This window comes from Thunnus albacares, chromosome 14 (assembly GCF_914725855.1).
Source record: "Thunnus albacares chromosome 14, fThuAlb1.1, whole genome shotgun sequence".
Classification (NCBI taxonomy): domain Eukaryota; kingdom Metazoa; phylum Chordata; class Actinopteri; order Scombriformes; family Scombridae; genus Thunnus; species Thunnus albacares.
In genome coordinates, this window is record NC_058119.1 from 533,170 (window position 1) to 549,790 (window position 16,621).

At 38.6% G+C, this 16,621-nt stretch overlaps 1 protein-coding gene across 4 annotated transcripts; it reads left to right on the forward strand.

The window, feature by feature from the left end:
* Nucleotides 1-203: 203 nt before the first annotated feature.
* tk2 (thymidine kinase 2) lies at nt 204-16,008 on the forward strand. 4 transcript variants are annotated; one of them, XM_044372755.1, is made up of 10 exons: nt 204-449; nt 6,675-6,712; nt 7,211-7,285; nt 8,318-8,371; nt 9,475-9,564; nt 11,178-11,251; nt 12,566-12,654; nt 14,458-14,537; nt 14,719-14,799; nt 15,165-16,008. In XM_044372755.1, exons 1-10 carry the CDS (start codon nt 266-268, stop codon nt 15,249-15,251), a joined length of 852 nt encoding a protein of 283 aa, XP_044228690.1. In that variant the 5' UTR covers nt 204-265; the 3' UTR covers nt 15,252-16,008. The 4 variants fall into 4 exon arrangements, with proteins under 4 accessions (XP_044228690.1, XP_044228691.1, XP_044228692.1 ...); XM_044372756.1 differs by having other exon boundaries at nt 342-449; nt 6,599-6,712; XM_044372757.1 differs by having other exon boundaries at nt 368-449; nt 6,680-6,712.
* The last annotated feature ends 613 nt before the right edge of the window (nt 16,009-16,621 follow it).

Sequence of the window (16,621 nt, forward strand, 5' to 3'; positions counted from 1 at the left end):
CTTGGAAAGACACCTTCAAATCGTTGCCAAGGGTGTAATATAGTAAAATATGTACATATGTTCTTTTGCATGAATCAAGGAAATGCTACAAGGAAACGCTAAAGGGATAATGTGATATTTTGTGGAGACGGGATTAGAAAAGATCCGGCAGGTGGCGGTGTGCACCTGTAATGTTGCTTATAGATACGTCTCACACGAAGAAGAAATCTCTTCTTCCGGCTTCCTACAAATTGCGAAAGGTCTAGTCAAGGGTTCCTTTTACGAGATGTCGATAACTGGTTGTTGTGTAACGTTGTTGTTCAGGGGTGTTAGACTCGTATCTGTTCACTCTGCTGTGGCCTCATCATCATTTAGCACTGCTGTATGTAACAGTAGGATACAGTTGCCTGCTGGAAGCGTCAGGCTAATCCAGAGCAGAGAACGCAGCGGCACGCCGCACGCGACTGCAGGTCAGTGTTTGGACTTCAGTTCGGTAGCTGGGATACAATATACACACGAGTATACCGCGCTCAATACAGCGAGGTATTCATTAGCAGCAGGTCTCTTTCTGTTTTCATTTGGGAGAGTTTTTATATTTTATGTTCTCTGTCGCACTCAGTCCCTGTTGTCATTCAGGCTGCTTTATCTTGGGAGGTGAGGTCTGGCCCCAGTTGGTGCCTCTCATTTATAAGCATACATTCGGCTCACAGAGGTAACCATCGGTTTCCCTAAAAACCAATTAACCAGCAATGTTTGAAAACCCCAGAGGGTCGTTTAAGACACTTACAGCTATTCTGAAGGTATTTCCAGAATACCCACATATTCTTCTCTTCTAACTATCATAAGAAATAAATCATAAGAAATCTTTTTAACCCGTTTCCCAAGATCTCCATGTATCAGAACACAGATGACAGCCCGCTGGTTTTATGTCCCAACTGGTTTTCAAGCGAACTGGTCTCTATACTTAGCAGCAGCTGTGATCTGCCTCTGTCAGCGGATTCGTCACACATTCACAAATATATGACTGGCAATTTTCAAGTGGCATCTCATATCTTCTGCGGCGAATGTGATTGTATAAGTGAGCACTACATCACAGCCACAGATGAAAAAAAATAAAATATAATCTTTGCAAGATCGCGTCGAACTGGATTCGATCTCACTAGCTCAAAAGACTGTATATCACCATCCATCTTCCCAACACTACGAGCCACTCGAGGGTTCGGTTTCGTGCCTTTCCATTAGGTATAGGTAAATTACGTCACCATCCACGTAACACACTGTCTTGGGTTTACTTAAAACAGCTGGTTACTTTGGGCTTGTCTTAGAAAATATCCTAACATATTCATCAAGGTTCTTTAATCGAGTCTACGAACATATTGACCACTACATCGCAGCCCCCTACGACACTACACATTATGACAAAGAAATACTTTTTAACAGTGGCGATCGAACTCAGACAATACTGTCAAAATACACCAAATAATATATTAATAAAAAACAAACACTGAGCCACAGTATGAGTAGAATAATTAATGTTCTACCCGTAACATAGTACTGAAGGCATGGACTTAATGATTTACAGTCATTCTCCTTCCTTTCGTGTGTATTGTATATTAAAATACAGATGGGCACCCACTCAGTCCTCTTTGTCATTAGGTGCTCGTCAATACTATGTTACTGAAAACCTTCCATCCAAGATGGCTTGATCCTTGTCTTGTGGTGCCTTCCTAAGATTTCTTCCAGTTTTTCCCTAGTTTTAGGTTTTAGGGAGTTTTTCCTTGTCCCTGTAGAGGATAAGGCTAGGGGTTGCTGTTGTGTTGTATTTTATTCATTTTATATTGATTGTTTACACATTGTGGGCTCTGTCAAACTATCTGTAAGGTGATTAAGGCCTATACAAATAAACTTTATTTTTTTCTAATGCCTTTCTTGTAATAATTGTTTAAGGACTGATTCATTATGATTGCATTTTTGGAAGTCGCTTTGGATAGAATCATTTGGTAAATAACACACCATGCTTGGTTAATGTGGAGTAAAGCTCTTAATTATTCACAAGCACTTAATGAGAAAGAGGTCTGAGTGGGTGCCCATCTGTTTTGAACTATACAAATATACACAAAAGGAAGGAGAATGACTGTAAATCATTAAGTCCATGCCTTCAGTACTGTGTTGTGGGTAGAACATTACCACTTGTATTCTACTATTCCTGTGGGTCAGTGTTTATTTTTTATTATATTATTTAGTGTATTTTGACAGTATTGTAGATCGTCACTGTACTGTAGGATAAGTATTCTTTGTCCTAATGTGCAGTGTCGTAGTGGTCAATATGTTTGTAGCCTCCAGGAAAAAAAACCTTGATAAATATGTTTTTGTATTTTCTGAGACAAGCCCAGGGTGATAATGCTAAACAAGTGGTAAGTGATACATAGGGTACATCTCAACTCTCTTATTTTATGTCTCCTCGCTCCTCGCCTGAACCGGAAGTTGTTCCCGGTGCGCCATTTACACAGGCGTCCCAAGTCTTTTACTTCTCCTCCGAGGAGCGAGGAAACGCGAGAGCAACCTTCATGGAAGTCTTTTACCAGCTAACACGCCCCCTTAATGGATATCAGTTATTGATTGGACGCTGCAGCTGATCGGACTGATCTGATACATCACAACATCACTGCAGTTTTATACCGACGTGGAGACAGATTACAGATTATACTCAAGTGTATCACCCCCAAGTTTTATGTATTATTTGTACGTCAATTTGGATAAAAGCGTCTGCTACATGAAATTGTAAATTGTATTTGTTTTCTTATTCATCATCTAGTTAAAAAATCTGTTAATTGTCAGTCTGATCAACAAAAGAGCCATCAAATTCCTTCATTTATTAGAAAGATTTTTCTTTTCATGATCTGTTATTTCCCACATTAAACTGACTCTTCCTGGCTTTAATTTTATCCATAATAACAGTTAAACACATTTATATTTTACATCATTTATCGTCATTTCCACTCAGTCACATGTGAGGCTTTAAATTCCTGGGCGTTGGATTTGTTATGAGTTTCATAATTTCCATTTTTCCTGAAACATTTAGCCAAATACATATTTTTCAGTGTTCAAAAGACATCATGATCATATTCTGGGTTATTGAATAATGAATTTTACAATCAGAATATCAAAAAATATAGATGCAAATCATCAATAAATAGTATAAATGCATTCTGCGAGCGGAAATGGTTCCTGTGCCTCTGAGCAGGACACAGTGTAAATACTGAACGCAAGTTTTTATTTATGTTTGTTTTTATTTAGGTGTTTGTTTAACAGGTAACAGGCTGCAGAAAGGAAACAGCTGCTCTAGCAGTGATAACTGTGCACCTTTTATTAGTATTAACACAGTGTTCATGTGTGCAGACACAAACTCCATCAGAAGTTTCTACAGCTGTTAAAGCCGACTGACAGCTGATCCAGCTGTGATCAGCTGGTGCCATCATTAGAAACAGACATCACCTCACGTGATGCTTCAGAGGAGAGGACGTCTCATGTCTCTAAAAACAAATTTCCTCGTTTCCTCTCTCCTCGCTTGGTTTCCTTGCGTCTCTCCATGAATCCAAGGTGGGAGGGACTAAGACGCGAGGAAAAGACGCAAGTGATGGAAATGTGGATGCAATTTAAGAGACTTGGGATGCAGCCATTGACTTTTGCTCTAGTGAGATCAAATCCAGCTTGATACAATCTTGAACAGATTATATTTTTTTTGTTGGTGGCTGTGATGTAGTGCTCACTTATACAATCATATTCACAGCAGTAGATATGAGATGTGACTTGAAATCGCCAGTAATATGTTTGTGAATGTGTGACTGACATAGGCAAACCACAACTGCTGCTGTTAGGTGCTGAAACCAGTTAGCTTGAAAACCAGTTGAGACATAACACTCGTCTAGTTATACGTTGAAACTAAGGTAGCAAAATGTTTGTAGTGTTTTGATGGCACAACGCCTCATCGCATTGGTCATATTTAGGGATGGGACGATAAAAGATTTTATTACGTATCACGATTTTAAAAAACAAAACAAAAAAAAAAAAACACTCACGATAGGTTGATTGTGGTGAATTTTCATTATCGGGATAATTGTGAATAGGGATGATCATGAATGTCCTCACAAGTGACTTGAAAAAAGCTGTCTAACTCGCTAACATACAGTCCTATATTGATTTCCTGAATTACTTTGAATTACCACAAGGGGAAGCTGGCATCTTTCCAGTCATTGTTTGATTATTTGTTTTTCACTAAAAAAAAGATGTGTGCACTTTAATGCCATAAAAATATTTGTTTCTTAACAAAATGTAAGGTAAAGTGATTCCATTATGTTTTAGTGCCATTTTAAGAGTTTTAAGCATATTTTGATGATTATCAGGCAGTCTAGGTCTATAGCAGCATAACTAAGGGCTGATCTAAGGCGAGCCAGCCCTAACTATAAGCTTTATCAAAAAGGAAAGTTTTTTAAGTCTACTCTTAAACATAGAGAGGGTGTCTACACCCCGGACTGAATCTGGAAGATGGTTCCACAGGAGAGGAGCCTGATAGCTGAAGGCTCTGCCTCCCATTCTACTTTTAAAGACTGTAGGAACCACCAGTAAGCCTGCATACTGGGAGCACAGTGTTCTAGTGGGGTGATAGGGTACTATGAGCTCTTTAAGATATGATGCTGCCTGACCATTAAGGGCTTTGTAGGTGAGGAGAAGGATTTTAAATTCTATCCTGGATTTTACAGGGAGCCAGTGCAGAGAAGCTAAAATGAGAGAAATACGGTCTCTTTTTCTAGTTTTTGTCAGTACACGTGCAGCTGCATTCCAGACCAACTGGCGAGTTTTTAATAAGGAATAATTTAATAATAAGGGATAATGAGGAATTGCAGTAGTCCAGCCTAGAAGTAACAAATGCATGGAGTAGTGCTGCATCTTTTTGAGACAGGATGTGTCTGATTTTTGCAATGTTACGTTGTCAATTATTGTTTAACCATGTCTTGTTTGTCCTTCATCAATAGGGTTCTTTTTTGCAAATAACTTGCAACTTGTGCTATATATCAGAAAATGTGTTACTTTAATATTGTGTTTTGTAAAAAAAAAAAAGGACATAAATAATTTGTGAGGTTTTAATTTTTTGCTTTCTATATTCACCCAAGTTCCTCCTGCTATAATAGACATGTTAAGTAATAGAAGGCTAAAACTCAGAGAAGTGACCTGACCTAAGTTTGCATGATCTTACTTCTTTTTCATGTTATTAAATTTGTTGTTATAATTGGTAAGTTATTATTTTACAAATGAATCATAGGCTGAAACTCAGAGAATCTACCTGTTCTGGGTAAAACAAGTCACCTGTATCAGTTTAATGGATGTGTGAACCTCCTTTCTTATGAAACACAGGGGGAACAGTATCTGACAGTGACATTCCCATGTAGGTCATTGCCATCGTGGCGGTACCATTTTATGTAGAGCATTTAGATATAAAGAAGAAGAAATAATTAATCATTATATTAGATAGACAGGGAAATGTTAGCCAATTCAGTCTCATAAAATATATTCAGCTGTCAATTAATATTTAATTTAATAACTATAACCAAAATGATCATATCAATTGCTAGTAGAGGTTGAAGGTTTTTTGAGTTCTTTGCAGAGCCAAGGTTGGCAATAATCACTTCTGTACAACATTAAATAGATAGCATGTATATTCAAAAGTGTTCAGTAGGTAGGTTACCCACACCCTAACCCTCTAGTGCTATGGGTGTGTGTGTGTGTGTGTGTGTGTGTGTGTGTGTGTGTGAAGTATGCTAACATGCTGCTGACAAAGAGCAGACCTTAGAACAGCAAAGCTGTGTGAATAGCATTAAAACAACTCAGATACATGTACAGTTAGCTGTGCTATGCTATGCCCAGTTTAATGTAACCAGTCTTTGGAGGGAGAGAGGTGCTTTGGTTGCTTCTTTGTTGAGTCAGCGATGCTGTCAGTGGTGGGTGAGCCAGGCTGGGAAGAACTGCTGAAACGCAGGCTTTGCTGGGCAGTCAGTGATCCAGTCACAGTTCGGAGGGATAGCGGTTGCTCCTGTGTCCTGTAGACTTAGCGGCGAGCTCTGTGCTAACTCAGCTTCATGGTTCCTGTTGCTTGTGGGGTCAGCTGGCAGACTTTGTGTCATGGTCCTTCTCAGGGTTTTGCTACTGGCCTATAATCAGTCCAGTCTAAATGTTTTATGCAATTTAGTCACTTTCTTTCTTTAAATCTTCACTTAGTATTTACATAAAGTAGTTTTAGTTTCTGTTCAGTTGTTTTCTAAATTCATTAGTTGTATGGCCTCTCCCAAACAAAGTATTCAAATCAGGTAATATGCCAGTAAGTTACAGCCTACATCCTACCAATCCTAACAAGCGGAAGTGTACAGTAGTTGCGATGTGCCCTGACTTGTCCTCCACACCCATACTTCCTCTCCTTTGACCGATATTTGTAGCCCTCAGTGCAGTCTGTAAGTGTAACTATCGTTGTTTTTGCTCTGTAAAGAGCCAGAACAAACATACGTACACACTATACTGTGCCTGTTGTACAAATGAACATCTCTCTGTCCCTCTGACTGCGATGTAGCCTGCTGACCTGAGAGAGGCCAGCACTCGGAGTTGGGAAGTGAAGTCTTTTCTCATAATGTTGTCTTCCTTCCAAGGGAAGCTGGTACGGAATGGAGAGGATAAGAAAGCAGTGGTAAGTCTCCAAAATGTCATCTGTAATCTGAGCATTCTTTGTGCTTCAGTTGGTGACAGTAAAGTACACCTGAAAATGATCTACACTCACAATGTTGGATTTCCCTTATGACCTAATTGACACTGATTAAAAGCATACATTATTCATTTCTAGTTGACATTGTGAGTGTATGTGATGTGTTATTGTGTGTAGCTTTGTAATTTGTATATGTGTCCTGTGTGTTTTTTGCTTTGCACTGTTATTGTGCTGTTATGTTTTAATTGTGACCTGCCTAAGAGACTGCAGATGAAAATTAGCTATAAGCTAACTCTGTACATCAAATGGTAACATTTATGTTCATCACTGTACATGGTCCCTATAAATACATAAATAAATCAATCTTTGTGCTTTATATACTCAAATATCAGCTCATACCATATTAACAACATCTTTCCATTTTCTTCATAATTTCTGTGAACAGGCTTATTAACATCTGTTTCTCTCTCTCACTGTTTTCAGGTCTGTATTGAGGGGAACATTGCCAGTGGGAAGACGACATGTTTGGAGTATTTCAGCAAAACGAGCAATATAGAGGTATAGTAAAGTACTTCCACCAGGAAGTACCACTCCAGCTGGTGCACAATTTGGCCCAAGTTGTAAAATAGTTGCCATTTGATATGAAGGTGAAGGTTGGGCTTTTATAATAAAAAAATGGATGATTTTATTCAGGTTCAACACCCTCTCAATAATTGCATTCATCCTGGGTTACAGGTCCCTGTAACTCTGATTCTAGTCCATTTTATTTATTCATCTTCCTCATGAAATCATGATGTAGTGAGGTTTCTTAAGCGTTTTTTGTTGTTGTAATTTTTTTAAATCCATTTTCACATTTTTGTAGTTGGCGAAGCTTTCACTGGGTGAAGGGAATGTACTAGAGCTGCAACAATTGGTTGATTATTCGATTAGTCAATTGACAGATAATTTTATTTGCTAACAATTTTAGTAATTGATTCATTAAAACAAAATGTCAAATTTCCGATTTTACCTTTCTTTCATGTTAGTAAACTGAATATCTTTGGGTTATGGACTGTCTGTTGGGACAAAAGGAGACATTTGAGGATGTGACCATGGGCTTTGGGAAACAGTGGTAGACATTTTTCACCATTTTCTGACATTTTAAAGACCAAATGACTAATCGATTCATCGAGAAAATAATCAACAGATGAATCAGTAATGAAAATAATCGTTAGTTGCAGCCCTAGAATGTACACCAAGGTGTTAAGGTAAAGGAGGGGATTGATTTGCTATGTTAACTGTGGTATTATACTGACAAAAATGCACTTTGAACAGACATACTTCCTCTAAAAATGGGCTGAGCAACAGATGAGTTGCAGTCAACTTCAATGAAAAAAACATGAAAAGCAATGAAATTTTAATTATTAAATCCAGTGTTTAAGTACAGGAAGTTGTCAGTAGTGTTACTGCTGAGTCATGATTTGGGAAATCCAGCTTTTATTACATCATATTATACATTACATTGTATTATATTATGGCTTCTGAGATGAAAATGGACATCAGACATGTCCATTCATGTATTATTCCTCTCTCCTCCCTTGTTTGTTCCAGGTCCTTACAGAACCAGTCTCTAAATGGAGGAATGTTCGTGGACACAACCCTCTGGTGCTGTTCAAGACAATGTTGTTCATTGTATCATTGTACTGACCTGACATCACACTTGTTTAATCAGTGTTTTCAAGCCACAAGTCATGAGCTAAAATTGTTTGCAGGATAAATTTGGAGAGAATTAAATAAAATAGTACTCTTAAAAGCAAGGTTTTAATGACACAAAACACTGCACTTTTTGTGCAAAACCCTGAGAAGGACCATGACACAAAGTCTGCCAGCTGATGCCACAAGCAACAGGAATCATGAAGCTGAGTTAGCACAGAGCTCACTGCTAAGTCTACAGGACACAGGAGCAACCGGTATCCAACTGAACTGTGACTGGATCACTTTAGCTACCGATATTCATCATTATTTTTGGCATTAAAAAAATATCTTTTGGCCTGGCAGGGGTTCGTTGATATTATTACAGGAGAAATGCCGATTCAGTAAACATTCAGTACGTACAGTAAACGTTGAGTACAGTTAGACCTAGCAGTCTCCGTTAGGTTGGGCAAGTTCAAAGTTGTGAAAACAACGGGGGTGTTTTGAATATACCCCTGTTTTCACAGGTAATTTGTTAGTCTGTCCCAGGTGCAGGAAATAATGGATTAATCCTGGAAAGTTATTGATGTAGCACTTTTCTTATGAAAATAAGACATAGATTATTCGACCAATGAGAATTTAGTCGGACGAGAGCATATCAACCAACTAAACGACCAGTCGACCTGGAGACTACAGCCCTACTATGTGCTGAGGTATTAGTTCCTTAAAAGAGCTATGCTACAGTTTAGAAAACATCTTAAAATACATTTTAAAAAATATTCCCTTATGCTTAGGCCCAGCAGGGGATCAACGCAGGCCTGCAATACACTGCAATACTACCTGCAGGCAAGAATAGAGAAAATTTGTTTTCATAATTTTTATGAACCAACCGTTAAATTTTAGGGCAATCTGCCTAGAAAGTGGAAGTTTTGGCCTAATGGTGGTTCAGAAAGGTCGCCAAAATATCAGGATTCATCCTCTGGGGACTATGACTATCTAGATCAAACCTCATGGAAGAGTGTCCAGTTGTTTTAGTTTAGTTGTTGTTTAATTGATTCCCAGTATGTCTGCTGTAGGCTCTTATGTACCAGGATCCTGAGCGCTGGGGCATCACACTGCAGACCTATGTTCAACTCACCATGCTGGATAGACATGTGTCAGCCATAGTAAGTGTACTGCTGGCTAGAAACACACCCATTTTATTGTATTCTCATTAAAGGGGACATATTATGTACATTTCCAGGTCTATATTTTTAGTCTAGGACTCTACTGGAATATCTTTGCATGATTTACAGTTCAAAATGATTTAACTCATATTGAACCTTTACCTAGCCCCTTGGTTAAGCCTCTGTCTAGCAAGACTAGGCCAAAACCTAGTATATGGCTGGACCATGTATGGTCAGTGTGCAGAATTATGGCCAGTTTGTTACAGGGATAGTCAGTGGTAGTGTCTATGATATGAATTCCTGGATATTAAATGTTCATATTAAATGTTCATCTGCATCTTATGTTTTCTAACCCAGTAATATTAGCTGGTAATGTATACTGAAGTAGCATATCGCATGACATGGTTAAGTTACATTTGAGTAAAAAAAAAAAGGTATAAATGCAGCTGCAAGAACAATACTTTCGACTTATATCTTGGGATGTTTGATTTGAAATAGAACTTCTTTTAATTTAATTGAACTATTCTAATTACCCATCTGTTAACTCCCCCTGCTCTTTCATCTGTTTCAGTCTCTCGCTTTTCACTCTTTTGTCAGGATGATGGTTATTTGCATGCACCTTTCCTGGACCTGGGGACTTTCCTGAGTGCAAATTCAGGAGGCTTATCTCCACCCAGTTACCACAGTTACAGTCAAATCAAGCACACCTGCAGAGCAGCTGCCCCAAACTAAATATAACAGCTACATGAGTTGCATGTTTTACCTGCAAGACTCGTGTTTTAATGCTGTTCATCATTTGTGATGAGAAAACGTCAGAGAAATAAAAAGCTGTTCTTATCTGATCTACTCTGTTCTAATTGGTTAGCTTCCTGAAGCTGCATCCCGGCCAACTTTCAGGCGGCTTTGGAGGCTCCATCAACAAACCGTGAAACAAACAGTAGTAGTAGGATTTGACTACCTTTTCTCATTCTTAACTCAAAATGTCAACCTTTCAAATCCATCCAGTTCGGCCCAAAATATTAGATTGGACAATTTAAACAAGCCCTGGAAGAACCTCAGCAATAGCCTTAACAACAAAAAGCTTAAAAATAGAACAGGCGGCCGTTTATGGGCATGCACAAAGAGCCAACATCAGCTCATCGGCAAGGTAGAAAAAACTGTTGCAAATGAAGCATTCAGAGCAGGTTGAAACCCTGACTTTTGACTTTCAGGGAGCATTTCTACATTTGTTATCTGACATTGGTTGTGGCTCAGGAGGTAGAGCGGGTTGTCCACCAATGGGAAGATCAGCGGTTGGATTCCTGGCTACTCCAGTCCGCATGTCAAAGTGTCCTTGGGCAAGATACTGAACCCCAAATTGCCCCTGATGGCTGTGCCATTGGTGTATGAATGTGTTAGATTTCCTCTGATGGGCAGGTTGGGACCTTGTATAGTATATATAACAGTACATAAATAACAGAAAATCACAAAAAGCACACTATGTCCCCTTTTAATAAACACAAGGTCCACCTGCAGTGCTGACAAACCCGTTGGTAGTTCAGGACTGTTGATGCAAGCATATGACCTCATCAAGAAGTTTGCTGTATGTACTAAACGTTTCTTGTTGGTTCCAGTCAGCTCCTGTCAGGATGATGGAAAGGTCCATCTTCAGTGCCAAGTACATCTTTGTGGAGAATCTCTTCAGAAGGTATTGTTGTCTAAGTGGTTTTGAGAGACTTAAGTGTCTTTATCAGACCAAGAAAATACATAAATAAATACATTCAACATACAGCTTCAGCTAGTTTGATATTGTTGCACAATAGTTCGAGCTCTTGGAGCTGGGATGTTCTCTGTAAGGATGAGACTGTCTACAACAAGCAAACAACACACAGAGGCTGGGCAATATGTATAAAATCCTTTCTCATGGTTTGTCATCTTATCACAATATCAATATATATCACAGTACATTACATTCTCTCAGTAGATAAACTATTTATATATAAAGTACACAGACTGACTGTCAGTTTACTTGGATTATGTTGTGAATTAAATACCTGACTGATTATGGTACTTCATTACATTGATGCAACAATGACTAGGCTTACATGCACAAAAAATTCTGCTTTTTACCCTTATTCTGAAAAGGGCAATATTCCTACTAAGCTGTTTACTAATGAAAATGAATATTCCACTAATATGCCCATTTACATGCAAAGGATTTTCAGGGGTTCCCTCTGCTCCAGTTGTAACAGGAATCACAAGATTTCCACAGGCAGTGAGTTAAACCAATGAGAGGAAAAACATTAGTGAGCTGTTGCCTGATATTTATAAGTGATATTGATATGACTGATATTAGGCATTTATAATTGCAGACACATCCAGTAGGCCTACTTAAGTTGTCCCATGATGTTTACTACACTGCTGAGTGTTTTTGGTGCATCACACAGAGTCGTCACTGTCAATCAGGATAATAACCAAACCCCTCCATCCCTGTCGTTGAGAAGGCGCACTGTGTTTTTCCAGTCTGCCCTCAATAGCTCTCCACTCTCCTCTCATTCCGTCCTACTCCTGTATATGTCATTTTGTGTGTAGGGGTAAACAGGCAAGAGGGCCGTGTGTCACAAACTGCGGTAAAAACCCCAGTTGAAACGCTTGTTCCGAATGCACTGTGTTCATGTCCAAAGAATGCTCCTAAAACCAGAATAATACCAGCATATCCCACATCTTTATCAGAAAAAGCTACAACCGGAATAAGGCCTTATTCATAATATCCAAACAGAATATGCTGTTTACATGACCCGTATCAAATTCAGAATATTGTCATATTCAGAATAATAGTGGAATATTAGTGTGCATGTAAACGTAAACATAATCCAGTATTACCATGATGCTCATTGATTTGCAGCATTGCCTAAAATTACCTCATACAGCCAGAAATATTACAGGAATCTTTCACAGTGTAGAAAATGTGTCACATTGCCTCCCCAGCAGCATACTGACTACCCTGTTTGTTGGTTTCCAGTGGAAAGATGCCAGAGGTGGACTATGCTGTTCTCACTGAGTGGTTTGACTGGATCACAACCAACATATCCATTCCTGTTGATCTGATTGGTGAGAATACACATAGCAGAAACACAAGCACACATGTATGATTGTGATAATTATTAGAAATACAGCAGTTGAAGTGTTTTTGTAGCATCTCTGACAGACATTCATGAAATCATTGTGAATACAATTAAATGATATTCAGTAGACTGACTGGAAGCCGAAATCTCTAGTTGTTTTTGTCAAGTAGTACAGATAAAATGATTTATTGGTACGTAGGGGGATTTATTATATCTAGGGGATTTAATTACAAAAACTAAACCAAAATACTGCAGGGATAAGGGTTATCATTCATTGCCAGTCACAATCTCAGTGAAAGTGGCTTTTAACAGCAATACGGCACTCTCTGGCATCTGCCACCTGACAGGTTCAGTCACCAGTCAGAAATAACTTGTGACTGTGACATTTTAATAAATCATTAATAATGATTCATATCTATCTTTATTGGGGAATGTGATGAAACATTACACCTGTCTGGTAAAAAAGTTGACGATGTTAAATAATATATTCATGTTCATGTGACCTTGTCAGTCCATCAACAGTAGTGAAAGTGCAACATCAGACTACAATCTCTTTTCTCTGTTTTAATATGTGAAACATCACGGTCTACAGCTTTAAAAACACACTTTTCACAGTAACACAGAGAAAACAAATACTGGTTTGGGGCGGCTGTGGCTCAGGAGGTAGAGCGGGTCGTCCACTAATCAGAAGATTGGCGGTTTGATTCCCGGCTCCTCCAGTCCACATGCCAATGTGTCCTTGGGCAAGATACTGAACCCCAAATTGCTCCTGATGGCTGTGCCGTCAATGTGTGTGAATGGTTAGTTTTCTCTAATGGGCAGGTTGGGACCTTACATGGTAGCCCCTGTACCCATTCAGTGTATGAATGTGTGTGTGAATGGGTGAATGTGGCTTGTAGTGTAAAAGCGCTTTAAGTGGTCAGAGGACTAGAAAGGCACTATACAATTACAGACCATTTACCATTTGGTTTTACACAAAGTCTGTATTTTATGCCTTCATTAAGAAAAATATAAGAAATGTTCTTTTGATAGACTTAATAGCAGTTTTTCTTGGGTAAAGTACAAAACCTTTTGTGCAGGAATCATATAGGCAGAGTCTTAGATAAGTTGGTTTATGCTACTGCATACTGTATGTGATGGAGGGTTGGAGACATGGCTCCATGTCTGCAACGGAAATAGATCACAGACAGCTCTGAATGCAAGATATTCAAAAAGGTAACGTGATAGTTCATTGCTCACTTAGTTAAAATAATGTTGGCGTAATTCTAATGACAGCAGAATGCCTGCATATTCAAGGAAACATGTTTTTCTCTTCTGCAATCCAACATTTCAGCAATCAGAAGAGTATAAGAAGTGAGTCCAAAATAATATGCAGATGAACAGGTTTGCACATTGGTTAGTCTGAATCAGTTGTCCTTGAATACATTTCATTGACAGAAGTTGCAAAAGTTTTTTTCACACTGCAAATCGTAAAGCAGGTCATCATCCACAGAACATATAATCACTATCAAAGTTATCATGCCATCAGTCATAAAAGCATGTTGAACTCCCTTTGACTCACTGGAAGTTGTGTAAGACTTAAAGTCTATTTTCCTCTGTTTTACACGCATAACTACAGTCATTGTGTATTGGGCTCTAAACGCTTCCAACACGTAGGTGACCTACACTCAACACTGTATCTGAACAGCTCCAGTGCAGCAGCAGAGCAGCTCCTACATGACTTAAACAATCACATTAGAAGCTGCAACAGTCTGTTAATGTGTTCTATGACTTTTTACTCTGGTTCCAGTCTACCTGCAGACATCTCCTCAGACCTGCTATGAGAGGTTAAAGCAGAGATGCAGAGAGGAGGAGAAGGTCATTCCACTGGTGAGGCCATAAACTCAAACATATGGTGTTACTTCACAGAACAGACAAATTGACAATCTTGAGGGGAAATTAATGGTTAAGGTTATAGAATTGAGAATATTGCGGTTTGTTCCTCTGTGTGTGTGTGTGTGTGTGTATGTGTTTGTGTTTGTGTTTGTTTATGTGTCCATCTACCCACCAGGAGTATCTGGAGTCCATCCACCAGCTCTATGAGGAGTGGCTCATCAAACGTACCTCCTCCTTTCTTCCTGCTCCAGTTTTGGTAAGTGACCATACACATCCAGCCAAGTCTTTACTTTGGTTTGTGTAGACACTGTACATACAGCAAGTACAGTCCAGACAGAAAGTATTTGGACAGTTACACATGTTTTGTTCTTCAGGCTCTGTGCTTAAGCACATTCGATATGAAATAAAGTAATGGATATAAAATTATAATGGATACTACATTAAAGTGCCATGTCTCAGCTTTAATTTGAGTAGATTTGCATCAATATAGAAAGAACTGTGTGGGAGATGTAGCCCTTTTAACACATGCCTTTGTCTCCTGCAGCCATCCCTGGCTTGTAATTCTAATATCTTTCTAATAGTTAAAATGAAAAAAAATGTTTTGTCTTTTTGTGTGTGCAGGTGATTCCTGCTGACCACGATCTCCAGAGCATGCTGCACCGGTACGAAGAGAACCGTGACAAGATCCTAGCAGCTAGCTACCACTGATACCCAAACCTACAGTTACACAGTCAAATGTATAACACATTGTTATACATTTGACTTTGACACATTTATGGTTTTTCACAACCAACTACAGTAGAACTTTAAGAGTCAGATTTTAATTTTAAACAACAATTAAATTAAAAAACATCTCTCAGTCATACTACAGTTTAGTCACATGTTTCTGAAGGGTAAGGGATATTTCAGTAGCTTTTAATTAGATCATTTTCTTACCCAAAATGTATATTAAAAGTATTCTCAGATAGTGTCTCAGATACCAAGTAAACATTCCACCAACCATCTTAAAAAACTTTAAAAAGTCTTAAAGGAGCTTGGAAAAAGTATGTGTCAAAGAATGTTCCTAGTGCTCCTCAGGCTGTCAGTTCAAACTCTGAAGGTTAACTGATTCATTCTTCATTGTGTGCTATTTCATCTCTTGTTGAGTTGTTATTTATTAGTTTGCTTTTTTTTTTGCTTTGTAACATAGTGCATTTGAGTTTAGTCTTGTTACCCAGATGTTACAGTACGTGATTTGTGTGGATTTTAAACCTCAATGAGTTACAGGATGGAGCTAGCAGTGGTTCACAAGGGGACTGCAGGTGCACAAGTATTTGATTTGTAGAGTGAACACTGGTCAGTAACAACCATCACTCCACCTGCTACAGGATAGGGACTAAATGTTTCTCTGTAATTCCTTTTAATGAAGGACCTTTTGTTCTTTGTTTTATATTTTTGGCATGTTAATAAATTCTGTAACCTTAAACACAGTAATGTTTTTTATGTTAACTAGTGCAGTGCCCATTCAAAACAGACTCATTCAGAACAGGCTGATTGCTTATTATTTCTCGAGAACTGCATATATATGTATCAATTGACAAACACATTAATTAAAACAAATAAGGATTTAATAAGTTAAATGGTTTTAATCAGAAACTTCACCAGTGGGATTAAACTGATGTTGCACTGTAGAAGCTACCGTATATATATGTATCAATTAACAAACGTATCAGTTAAAACAATATGGTAGTAAGAGATTGAATGGTTTAAATCTAGACAGAAACTTCACCAGTGAGACTAAGAGGAGATTGAACAGATTGAAGCAGTTTATGGCCTTCCCTCCGTTGATGCTGCTGTCAATCAAACGTGTTTGTGCTCCTATTGGCTAGTTTTACTGTCTCCACCTCTGTTTTTTCTCCTGTGTGCGCTCGTTCTTTCCTCTCAGTTTAACTGAGCAGAGGCATGCCTTTGTCCCGCTTAGCAAGTCAGAGCCCAGAAGCCCCACCCTGCTGTGATGTGATGGTGTTTATATCAAACAGCCCTTGCTGCGTTCAGACATGGAGCTGAGCGGCTCGCTTTTGACTTGTATATTCCAAATC

Coding starts and splice junctions, on each gene's coding strand:
- tk2 (XM_044372755.1), top strand. CDS start 266: ATGTCGATAACTGGTTGTTGTGTAACGTTGTTGTTCAGGGGTGTTAGA. Junction 9,565..11,177: donor ATAGACATGTGTCAGCCATA/GTAAGTGTACTG, acceptor TGTTGGTTCCAG/TCAGCTCCTGTCAGGATGAT. Junction 12,655..14,457: donor CATTCCTGTTGATCTGATTG/GTGAGAATACAC, acceptor CTCTGGTTCCAG/TCTACCTGCAGACATCTCCT.